A 13,207-nucleotide genomic window follows, 5' to 3' on the forward strand; every position below is an offset into this window, starting at 1 on the left:
AGCACAAACGTCCTTTAACGAATCTTTTGAATTTCACAAACGAATATTTTTAGAATTTCCAAATTCTGTCGATAAAAATGTTCCTTTGAGAAATAACAATAATCATGACTATTACAATAAAGCTGATTGTTTTTTTGGTTTGAAAACTCCAAAACTACTGAGAATTTATCAATAGGAAAATCCGACTTAGCACCACAACAACCCAAGCAAGCATTTCCAAGAGTTTATTGGGTCTTAAAAGTCTTGCTAAACCCTTTTTTGCACCAATCACAATTAAACGACATACAGTAAAATTTTTGGCAATATATCTTGCTTGGGATCGATCATCTTAAGAAGATTTACAGCTTATTCGAGCACGTCCAATGCTCAGTAAGACGTGTGTCAGAATTAAATCCGTTCCCTGATTGGATTACAATGTTTTCCCAAGATAACAATTCTCAACCAGATTAAGCACGAGGATGTGGCATTCACTGGACCGTCCCCGTCGAGACATACAATCAATTATAATCATTGTTTTTCAATTCGGACAAAAACACAATTTTCTCTTTAATCCGAGTTATTATCGTGATCATGTTTTTATCTCATTTCTAGAATGTTACGACATGCCAAGCGTGAACACGTAAAAACACGTGTGCGTTTGATGTTATTTTAAAAGGTAATTTTATTTTATATTCATCTTTATTTTATGGAGTCTTCGTTGATCAATATATATTATTTACAATATATAAACAATTACTTCGTAATATATTAATTTGGCGTATTAAAAAATTTAAAGCTCGTGTCAAAAATGCATTAATAAATAAGGCACATTACTCAATACAAGATTATATTAAAGATAAAAAAGCGGGGACTTAATATTTATTGACTTCTAGGCGGGAAATGTAACATTTTAATTGTACTTTACTGACATACTCTGTAAAAAAAATGGTGGAAAAGAATAACTACTGAGTTTCTTGCCGGTTCTCCTCGATAGAATCTACTTTCAGGACGAATGCTAGCTGCACATTTCGTTAATATTGTAACATGACGATTTGTAATTTTGAATAAAGAATATTTTGTGTTGGATTTTTGATTAGTTGCCTGCCCACTGGAGGGGGGTATATGTTACGGTATTACTTATGACTCGCTGGGGTATTTCTGGCCCCCTCACAACGTGCAAGCTGATGCAGCACTTCAAAATGATCGGTTGAGTACTTAAAACTTGGTTACGAATCAAACAATTTCGCTTTAATAATATTAGTTAGTAATACCTTTGTTAGCTGCCTCCCATGCGGTTTCAAAGGTCCACCTGTTCTCCTCCAGGGCCGCCTGACCCTTGTCCATGTAAGACAGCAGGTCGTGAGTTGACTCCGCGCGGTAGAACCGCCTCGAGGTGCGATCGCGCGACATCGTTACCTAGAAAAATACATGAACATATATAAAACTCCTCACTTTCTCTCTTTCCATAAATTTATGCAACAATTATGTCCTTTTGATAGATTTTGGCCGCAGCAACCATTCAGTGCATATTATAGTGCTCAAGTCCGTGGACAAGCAAACGGTGCACTCTTTGAATTCGTCTAATTCGTCGTATAAACACTGACAATTACCTGAGATCGGGTTGAAAATGAGAATCTCATCTACTTTCTTTTTTTACGTAGTTTGGGAAACTGACAAATGAGCCACCGAAAGATAATTCACCGTAGATATAGTACTAAAATAAATAACAACCATTCCTAACACCTCTGACTCACACTGATAGGGCTCCAAAACGGAACACAAGAATACTGAGTTTTGCTGCTTGGCTATAGGAACGATCTGATGATGGTCCTTAACCTGACGAGCTCACAGTTGTTAAATGTTGATTCACGGATACTTTCTCAAAGCAAAAACTACCACCGGATCGGATTGAGAATACCCACAGTTGAAAAAAAACCGTCCAAGATATTCTAATATGTATATCATAATCTGCAGCCTTGCTGTTTAAACACTAGACGAAAAGGCGACTAACGTGACTTAGCAGAATTTACTTGATATGAACTTTATATTTATAAGTCACAGTTTGCTTACGAAACACGATTCAATAAACATTTATGATAATTGAACTATGAAGAAATCTTTCTTTGTAACGGTACATGTTTTAACTTACAAAGTTATATAGCAAAAAGCTAAGTATGACAACTCGCCTTTTGCCATTACTGGTAACAGGAGGGCTGGTTCATTTTTGAATCAGAATTGCGATTCAACGGGGAAATGCTGCATAGCATTCTTGGCATTCCACGCGGCCATGATTCGTACAGTAACAATTTTTAATTCTTATTAGTATTTCGTTAAGGTCTTAATGTTAATAATTCTTTTGTAAATAAATACTTAATATTGTATATGTACAATAGATATATGATTAACCCTTAATCAGGCCCCATGTGCACTGGCATATAACATATTTTTTAACATGGTGTGCTCTTAATTTTTACCTCTACAATGTAAACCTAAGATCTGTTTTATTTTTTAAAAATATTAAAATTAAGACAAAAAGGGGTCGTATTATGCACTATGCCTGTTCAGGAGCTCTCTGTCGTTTTATAATTTGTTTCTATTATCCCTATTTTTAAAAACTTTGCCTCAAATGGATATATCAATATCGGATGAAAACATTACACGAATTGATAGATGTTTGAAATGTGGTCCTGCAACGGAATTTTTTTTTATTGTCAACGCGGTATTTCCGTAATAAATGAACTGTTTTGTAAAAACTGTGGCGGTCACATTTCTTTTAATCAATGATTAAATTAAATTTTTTTTACGCTACTATAAGAATGTTATGTATTTTTGTTATAAAAAATCTAATAATTTACAATTATATTTTTATATCAAAATCATCTCTTGTATAATGGAAACAGTGTCCATATCATACCAGACTACCGCCAGACGGGTGGGTATAGGGCCATATAATGACCACTTTCTTTGAATAATGATTTTTCCCAAAATGAATTGTTTAGTAAAAAAATGTTTAACTTTATACGAAAGACACAAATATTGGTAATAAAATAAAGGTTTTATGAATTAGAAAGACAAAGAACACTATAAAACTCCAATTACCTAGGTGGTCGATAAATTGTACTATGCCTGATTAAGGGCTAATTTATTTCTTGAGATATTATTATTGTTATTTAATATATAATAAATGTAAATGATGAATGTGTGGGTTGAAGAGAATTAATAAAAAATCTAAAAATGACGGAAAGCAATATTACAGACGAGAAAGTATATTAAATTAAGTATTAAGATTGTATTGACATAACAATTTCATACGACCGTCGATGTCGAACGACGCGCTCAGAGTAAGTCAAACTAAACACTGCAGTTCGTGTCTATAGTGTGAGAGCAGGAAAGCATTATGTTACCTCCGTCGCGCTCTAACAAAATCATACGACAGCAATGAGTCTTTGGTATTGCTAGAAATATTGCTATTAACTTTGAGATTTAATTTGAAAATTCATTTTCAACTGTAATTGGTTGAATGTTAATTTATATTGTAATAGTTTTTTTATTTATATAAATGTATGTTATTTAATTATTGTTTAGTAATTGAAAATATTACTACTCGTAACATATTTAAATCAATTAATTCTACTGGCAAGTGTAATTCCTTTAGATCAAGAAAATAAATTACAAGTAAGCTAGGGGTTGTACCCCTTGTTTAATGAAAGAAATCTTCAAAAGATTGACTGAGTACCTTAGCATATGACCACTACACTGCACCTCCAAGATACTCAAAAAACGCTATGAATCCTCTCTCAAATCCTCGTCGCTCCACAATTATTAGACTAATTCTTCAATTCCAGAATATTCTGTTTTTATAGCTTTAGTAGATTGGATATTTTGACCAATCAATCGTCACCGTCAGATAATGATACCTCGTGAATCAGTTCCTAGAGCATCGCTGATTGAATATGGGCAGATTAATAATAAATATTTATGATACATTTTAAAAGACATAAAATCACATGTGTTTTGAAAGTATTTAGAAAAGCTGGCAAAACTTCAGAAGACCACAACAGATCGAGGGTTTGAGAGATGCATGCAATTAGAACGTCTATAAAAAGTCAACAAGAAGATCTTTTTGCCATTTCCTTTGGACCAGACAGCTTAATGTGTACCAAAAAAGTGCTGAACTGCGTAACAGGTACCCTAATAATAAAATATTTAATTTAGACTATGAATAACGTCATCGTCAGCGTTTGTTGGCGTTTTACCAAAAACTAGTTTTGACGCGGATGAGTTAAATAATGATTATGCAAAAATTGCAACGTCGCGTATTTAATACGACTCACGCAATACGAGACCTGTCAACGTTCGCTCCAGAATGTCAGAATGTTAGAAAATACGGATCTTTTGTCTTCAAGTTTTTATTGATGGTATACTTCTCTAGGCGTGAGAGGAAATTTTTAAAATTGTAGACTATTTATGGTATAGTTAGGGGGACGGGAAAATCCGCCAGCTGTTGTTAAATGGGCACCACCTTCATAGACATTGTAAGAAATATTAACCATTTCTTATATCCCTTGTTACATTGGCTCACTCACACTTTAAATCGGAACATAAAAATACTTAGATTATTGGCGGTAGAATATATGTTGAGTGGGTGGTACCCAGACTGGCTCGAACCTCTACCAGGTAAACACTACGAAGTAAGTTTTCAAAGAGATCTAAACATATAATATGATCACTCTTCAAAGATTTATAGTATGACTGGTTAAAAACCGAAAATATAACTGTATAACTATTAACACGCGTACACAAACTCAAAATACGCTTTTTTATCAATAGGCAAGCTTTACCTATCTCTACATAGAACAAAACAAAGTCGCTCCCCGCCGTCTGTGCACTAAGATCTTTTAAACTACGCAACGTATTTCAATGCAGTTTTCATCAATAAACAGACTAATTCGAGAGGACGGTTTATTTGTATAATACATGCATATCATAGTACAGAAAAGGCGAGAATTTCAACTTTCCTAGCCGGAAAAAATATTTTTTAAAAGTTGTATATATACCTTTATTGTAACTGTGTAGAGCCGGAACCGTTACCTAGTTACCTACCTATAAATAAAGTAACAACAACCACTTGGATGATGAGACAAATGAAATAAAACGGTAAAATCGATTATCGTTTTAAATTCCTAATTATTAACAGTCCATACTGATCTCATAAATGCGAAAGAAACTCTGTCTCTCTCTACACGCTCTCACGACTGAACCATTGAGTTCAATGCAGTTGAACTCGATGAAATTTCAATGGACATAGGCTACATACGAAAAACCACATAACCTCCCCCTCCAACTAAAACTAATAACTACTATATGAGTAGAGTCGTTATAAGTGTACAGCCTATTCCAATGGAAGTAGGAAAAAAGATAAACAAACCTTAGATTTAGGTATTTCATGCGACTTGCTAATAACTCAGCTATATTGTGCACTACTGAGATTTTACGATTAATATATCTATAATACAACACTATTGCACTTAAACACTTATTTCACAATTAAATTCCGATAACAGTTTCGTCGACTGTCAAATTACCATTTTTACGCAAATCCACAGTGAATATCATACGATTAATCAAGCTCTGGACCAATAATATCGCATCAATTTTCTGTCAAATGTCGTTTATTTGGCTTTAGAATTGAGTATAAGTTAGTTCCTTTTATTGATGAAATTAAATTTGTGCGAAGATACATTAATTATAACCCGAAATAAATATCGTATCGTCGTGAATCTATTCCATTTCGAGACAAATATAGAGTCATTGGTACTAATGTCGTTGCTTCCGTATTGAGATGATTAACGAACCGTATTTTTATCATTAAACCAGGCCGATCAGTTCGCTTCGTGTCTTTTCTATCCTTATCTTTATGAAATACTAGCTGTGCCCGCGACTACATTGCGTATTTGAATTTAACAGAAACGTTATTGTTGTAGCCTAAGTTACTCCTTATTACATCAGCTATCGGCCAATGAAAGTCCCGTCCCGTCGTTCCAGAGATTAGCCGGACAAACAAACTGACAGACAGAGAGAAAGATGTTATTCTGGGATATGTACCACGTATACATACATATGCATTTAGTACAAAGTGATTATTTTAATATTAGAAACAGACACTCCAATTTTATTATATGTATAGATGTTGGCGGCCTGGCAAATGAGCCACCCGGTGGTAAGAGGTCACCACCAACCATAGACATTGACGCTGTAAGTAGCATTAATCATTCCTTACATGTCCAATGCGCTAACGACCTTGAGAACTAAGTTATTATGTCCCTTGTGCCTAAACAGTTACTCATTCTTAAAACCGAAACACAAACATACAAAGTATTTCTGCTTGACAGTTGAAATTAAAAAAGCTATCTAAGAATTATTTGTTAAAAATAAGGAAATTAACGGACAAGTGGTCCTGATGGTAACTGGACACCAATGCTCGTAGACATTGGCTTACCGCCAATTCACCAACGCCCATCCTGATATCACAACATCACTACAACTCTTCCTGTTCACGGTACAAGCCATTACAGTTGTATTAAATTTTGTTTCAACTTTGATTTGTTAAAGAGGAATGTATAAGGTCCATATAATCCACGCAGATCAAACTCAGATCACTTGTGGGTTGCCGCAGCCAAAAATCAACAACAACAGAAACTCGAGGAGAGAGAACTCGGTGAATCGCCGCGCTGAGAAAGTGTGTTATCGGTGAAAATTCTAAGACGCAAACCAAATTCCACAGTTTGGAACATAGTCGCAAAGTAGCCTGCCTATCGGTTCTTTCGTAGAGTACACAACCAGAGTATGACAGCCGTCGCAAAGAGCATTATTCTTCTTCGTTTCTTTAACGCAGAGCGATAATGTGTAATGATCTTCCAGCATCTAATTCCTTATTGTCCGAACAATCTTCTAGACAAGACTCAATCAGAACTTATCATTAGATCGTTATCAAGCGTAATCATTGCAAATTTAAAAAAAATGCTCATGACAGTTCACGACATGAAGCTTCCTAATCTGTTATATATTTCAGACATGACCAATTGGATTTAGAAGATAAAAAATCTCGATTTCATGTATAATTATATTATAATAGTGTATATGATACTGTAAAAGCTCGAACTAAGTTAAATCTTAAGATTTTCCAGTAAAATCTAAGATTTACCGACATGAGTTGGTAAATGTAAGTATTTATTATAAAGGGACGACTTTTTCGGACTTTTACCATTCCAACCTAACCTAACCTAACATGTGAATCCTAAGATTTAACGAGTGAATGATGGTAAAAGTTCGAATCCCAAAGTTTTATGGACCAATCATAATCCGTAAATGTTATATTTTACGTTTTTTTTTTAATGGAATTGATTGGCAAACGAGCATATGAGCCACCTGATGGTAAGTGGTCACCACAGCCCATAGACAAAGGTGCTGTAAGAAATATTAACCATTCCTTACATCACCTATGCGCCACCAACCTTGGGAACTAAGATGTTATGTCCCTTGTGCCTGTGATTATACTGACTCACTCACCATTCTAACCGGAAGACAACAATACAAAATTACTGTTATTTGGCGGTAGAATATCTGATGAGTGGGTGGTACCTACCCAGACGGGCTTGCACAAAGCCCTACCACCAAGTAATTACTGGAAAATCGTAAGATTTACCGTGGTTCGAGCTTTTACAGTAACATATATATTTTCAGATTTGTAATGTTAAACATGAGGGTTACATTAATCCAGATCATATTTTAGACAATAAACTACAAGGGGTCTTAAAATATTCAATTATAATCTAGAAAGCAATCAGTAAAAACATTTGAGTGCTCAAGGTTACAATAAAACTAACGACGACATGATAACGAACGTTGGGAATGACACGATCACCCAAGTGGCTTCAAATAATCAAATATTGTAAACAAAAAAACACAATCTCACCGATTTCGTTTGAAGAATTGCTAAGAAAGCTTAATGCTTAAATGTATCTACAAATATAAATAAATTTAACTGACATAACTTTGTATCTCAAGATTTTCTTGATGATTCCTCTCAGTTCGACATTCCGAACCAGTGGTTTACGCTTAGTATAGTTCAAAAGTTGTAAAAGCGTGCTTTGATAAAGTATATTTGGTTTGATTTGTTTGATTATATATTTAATAAAGATTTTTTGAAAGTTCTTTTGAAAGTTAAAAATAATTATTTTCTTCTTCTCCTCTTCAGTCTATTGCCAGTCTCTTCGATTTGTGATTCTCAAGTTTATAATAATAATTTTCTTATTATATATTAATTCGCCTATCGACATTGATTCCATATCAATTAATTGACATATATACTTCTTGTCATTGACCTGATATTATCTTATATACATAAAAATGGATGTTGGTTTACGTTATAGTTTTCGGCACCGTTTTTCTGAAGAAAATTCGATTAATATTTAATTTTCCTTGGAGATTTTTAATAGGATCCTCTGTTTGTATATATACAGGACGCAAGCCGAGTTCTGCTGGTCATTTGCTGAACTTAGTGTCTTAACTTTGTATTATTGTGTTCCGATGTAACTACAGACACAAGGGCTATGACATCTTAGTTCCCAAGACTGGTGCCGCATTCACGATTTAAGGATACTTCAATAAATCTACCAATTTAAAAAAAAAAAATCTTTATACAAACTCTAGCGCTTTGTATAAAACAAAGTCGCTTACCGCTGTCTGTCCATATGTATGTTTAGATCTTTAAAATTACACAACGGATTTTGATGCGGGTTTTTTTAATAGATAGATTGATTCAAGAGGAAGGTTTATACGTATAATACATACACAATACATTAGAGAAACACTGATAATTTTAGAGGTTTCTGAAGTGATGTCGAAAATAAACACGTTCTTTTGGCCCAGTGATTAGAACGCGTGCATCTTAACCGATGATTTCGGGTTCAAACCCAGGCAGGCACCACTGAATTTTCATGTGCTTAATTTGTGTTTATAATTCATCTCGTGCTCGGCGGTGAAGGAAAACATCGTGAGGAAACCTGCACGTGTGTAATTTCAACGAAATTCTGCCACATGTGTATTCCACCAACCCGCATTGGAGCAACGTGGTGGAATATGCTCCATACCTTCTCCTCAACGGGAGAGGAGGCCTTAGCCCAGCAGTGGGAAATTTACAGGCTGATTATGTATGTATATTATTATATTTGTTTATTTTTGACAGACAGAATTTTCAAAACATGTTGCTTTGGTATAAAACTGTAAGACATTTAGTATATTTAGTATCAGTATGGCACCCGAGCGAAGCCGGGGCGGGTCGCTAGTACTAATATAACACTATAGAAAAAAAGGTCGCGGGTCATCCGGTTGGAACGAAGTTGCTTTCACCATATACGTATTATGTATTAAATAACAGACATAATTAAACAAATTAACAACATTTAAGAATAATTAAATAACAATGACAAAATCTTTATTAAAATCCCTTGCGGAATAAGCTTAAATAACATTAAACGAAACCGCTTGTAATAGAAAGAGGCGGAGATAAATAGAAAGAGGGTTAAGGTTCACTTGGTGGTAGGTGCAAGCCCGTCTCGGTAGGTACCACCCACTCATCAGATATTCTACCGCCAAATAACAGTACTCTGTATTGTTGTGTTCCGGTTAGAAGGGTGAGTGAGCCAGTGTAATCACAGGCACAAGGGACATAACATCTTAGTTTCCAAGGTTGGTGGCGCATAGGTGATGTAAGGAATGGTTAATATTTCTTACAGCGCCTTTGTCTATGGGCGGGGGTGACCACTTACCATCAGGTGGCCCATATGCTCGTCCGCCAACCGATGGCGTAAAAAAAAATCTCGCCTGGAGGCATAACGCCTTTTCCTTACGTGACGATTTCTTCCAATTCACTCCACTGTAAGCCGCGTAACAAACTTCATTCCAAAAATATACGCAATGCTTTGCGATCACGTTGAGTTCATGGACGTTCTTAACACATAACTTACAAACTCAATAACATCTATTTAATCTATATCAATCAATCAGAATATACTTTATTTAAGTAGGTTTTTACAAGCACTTTTGAATCGTCATTTAACAAACTATTTAAAGTGAAGCTACCACCGGTTCGGAATGTAGATTCTACCGAGAAGAACCGTCAAGAAACTCGGTAGTTACTCTTTTTCAACATCTAAAAATACAGTCATGTTAGTTAAATACAATTATATATGTATGTTATATATCCTGCCTGGAAGTCAACGAGCATTAACTCCGTGCTTTTTTATCATCTTGTCTTTTAATAGATGATAATTTTATTTTATTTAATTAATTTGATGTATTTCTACTAATTTATTATTGTTAACATTATTTTATTTTAATTAAACGCTTATGTGTTCAGATTTTATATTAGGTTAGATTGGATAATTAATATATTAAATTAAATTCATATCGTCGTATTCAAATTGCTCTAATTCTGTATTATTTGTAAGTGGAAACTTAATTGGTATCTGTATTACCTTTTTTAATCATATATTTGTGTATTATGTTACTGTTTGTTTCCCAAATAAAATAAATAAATAAAAAATAACTTGTTAGCAAAGAATTGCAAACGAATTTCTTCCTATAATTAAAATTAAATCTGTTGTTTTATTTCCGTATCGGAGTAGGCAAACCGAAGAGCAAATTGGCCCCCTGGATTGCAGTAAATAGGATCAAAAGAATTACTTATATGTATATTATTTATTATGGATTATGTATATATTATATTAAAATGAAAAAAATTATATATAAAAAGTCAGTGTGGGTCACGCCTTCCACGAAGACGACAAGCTCGAAGTCCAGCGAAGGTCTGCTGATGTTCAGTAAAAATATGAAATATAAAAACGCCAAAATTTATAAAAGTAAAATGTAAAAAAGGCACGGGCAACTGTGAGCCCGTGGATGTAGTAAATTTAAAAAAAATAGGCCATCTGATGATACGTATGGTCTATTCCAATGGACGCAGCAATGAAGATGAAGAAACCTAAGATTTACACATTCCATACGATTTTCCAATATAAATCAGCTATATTGTGCACGTTTCGTAATTTTAATTCCAAAGTTCCATAGTTTCGTCGACGTTCAAAACGCCATTTTTTCACAAATCCATAATTAATGTCACAGTTTATTCATGCTCTCGACCAATGATATCGCGGCAATTCGGTGTCAAATGTTGTTTATTTGTCTTTTGTCCTATTGGAGTTGGAATAGACACATCTGCTCATAGACATTTGCTCAAGCTTACACCATCTACTGCCTACCATCGGATCCAAGATTATATAATATTAATTGTAGCTGTTGCTTAGAGTATAATTACATTGATGAAATTAAAAAGATTGAGGATCGCGACGCCATCCCGGCTGCCAACTAGACTCTAGACCAGTAGTTCCCAAACTTATTTTTCTCCTGGACCACCTATTGGCATGTGTCCGTAACCACATTTTGAGAGAAACACTAAAATATGAACTAAATTTAAATTTATTTAATATTGGTGCTATTAATTCTATCCTTAGTAACCGTACGAGTATTTCAGCAATTTAAATGTATGAATTTGTTAGTGATTCTCTCAAACTGATGACGGAAAAAAAAAAGTTTATGACTGAACAAGCATTAAGCATTGTCGGGCGGATAGCGCTTTGCAAGTCTATACACGAAATTGTACGTATTATCGAATACGCAAGTTTGGACAAGTAACAGTCGCTTGCCTTATTAAAATATTATCTGCTTAGTTAGGTACTTAAAACAATGTACGTAGGCCCTTATAAAAACTATGCTTACATTTTTGCTCTTTACTATCAAAAGCAGATAAATTTTCGTGGACCCCCATTAACATCTTATGGACCCCCATTTTTTATTCACGCCTACGTAGACCCCCGGCAAGTCTCCCGTGGACCCCTGGGGGTTCACCTGGACCACTTTGGGAATCACTGCTCTAGATCTTTGTTCTCTATATCAATCTAACCAGTCGAGTCTCCAAAGACCAAAGAATCGAAGTGAGCGAAAAGAAAAATTGAGGGTCTTTGATATGCCAACAATATTGGATATTTATTTTGTTGTCATAGTACACATTAGTAGAGTAGACGACTACGCAAAACCTAAAACTATACCAAAAATTTAAAAAAGTTTTAGGGATCTCTAAACTTTAATTGAGAAAAACATACACTTGCATAGAAACAGATAGACGTTACATTTTAAACTTAAATTCTATTTATGGAAGCGATTACGATTAAATTTGAAAAAATAATGTGTAGGGCAAAGGGGTCACATAAGATGCCAATAAAATGTATAAATCTATATGTTTAGTGTGTGATTCTGTACGTGTTTATTTCCTTATCACATATGTATGCACGTGTGAGCTATGTGTGAATGGACACGCACGCATGCTCTCTCGCTTGCGTGCGTAAAACGTAATGCATACGTTCGGGTGTACGACACGTGCGTGTTTTTACTAATGTGTGGGTGGGCTTAAAACTACCCATAAAAGTCTTAAAGTCACACGTGAGGTCCATTTCAAGTAGACACATAAAAACTTCCGTACGAAATTTTCTAAAAAAAAAATTAAGCACTTCAAAATTTACTATTTGTATTTTGAATGTGCAATTTTCTGTTAAGATGTGTATCTTCACAGAAACTCGTTAATCGTTCCCCCTACTGTGCTATCTCACATCTCGCAGTTAGCAACTGAACAATAATTATCGTACAATTATGATAATTTAATGTGTATTTAATTATATTTTTTAATCAATACAATAACATTTACATAACATTACGTTTAGGTTAACAGTAGTAGGTTTTTATTTAAGCTTGTCTGGTACCTCATCATGTATAATTTCACTTCATATATTCTACTGCTAAACGGTAATACCTCGTATTATCATGTTTCGGTTTGAAGGGTTAGTAAGGCACATTACATTTAAGTTATCAATATGACATATTAAACAATATAAGGGACGCTGAAGTCCCTTGACGCTGAGTCGTGAGCACAGATAGGCAGTTATGGGGGTAAGTTCGCGCATTTACACTTTTGGCCAAATTACAAAAGCCGAATGACACACGAGAGTCCAATATATGACAAGTATCGACTGACAAACCAATTGTATGAAGTCTCGGTGTCCCGGGCTTGTTCATTCTTAAAAGTGATCTTAAAAGTGTAGTAATGTGCAGGGAC

General features: G+C 34.6%; 1 protein-coding gene across 2 annotated transcripts in view; it reads right to left on the reverse strand.

Annotated features, from left to right (window-relative positions):
* Positions 1–13,207, reverse strand: part of Glys (Glycogen synthase) — a 32,609-nt gene that overhangs the window by 18,015 nt on the left and 1,387 nt on the right. For both annotated transcript variants that reach the window (XM_064219991.1, XM_026627549.2), the window contains exon 2: positions 1,251–1,395. In XM_064219991.1, coding sequence (XP_064076061.1) covers positions 1,251–1,389 — 139 coding nt within the window. In that variant the 5' untranslated portion in view covers positions 1,390–1,395. The remainder of the gene's footprint in view (positions 1–1,250; positions 1,396–13,207) is intronic.

The sequence above is a fragment of the Vanessa tameamea genome, chromosome 30 (assembly GCF_037043105.1).
Source record: "Vanessa tameamea isolate UH-Manoa-2023 chromosome 30, ilVanTame1 primary haplotype, whole genome shotgun sequence".
NCBI classification, from domain to species: domain Eukaryota; kingdom Metazoa; phylum Arthropoda; class Insecta; order Lepidoptera; family Nymphalidae; genus Vanessa; species Vanessa tameamea.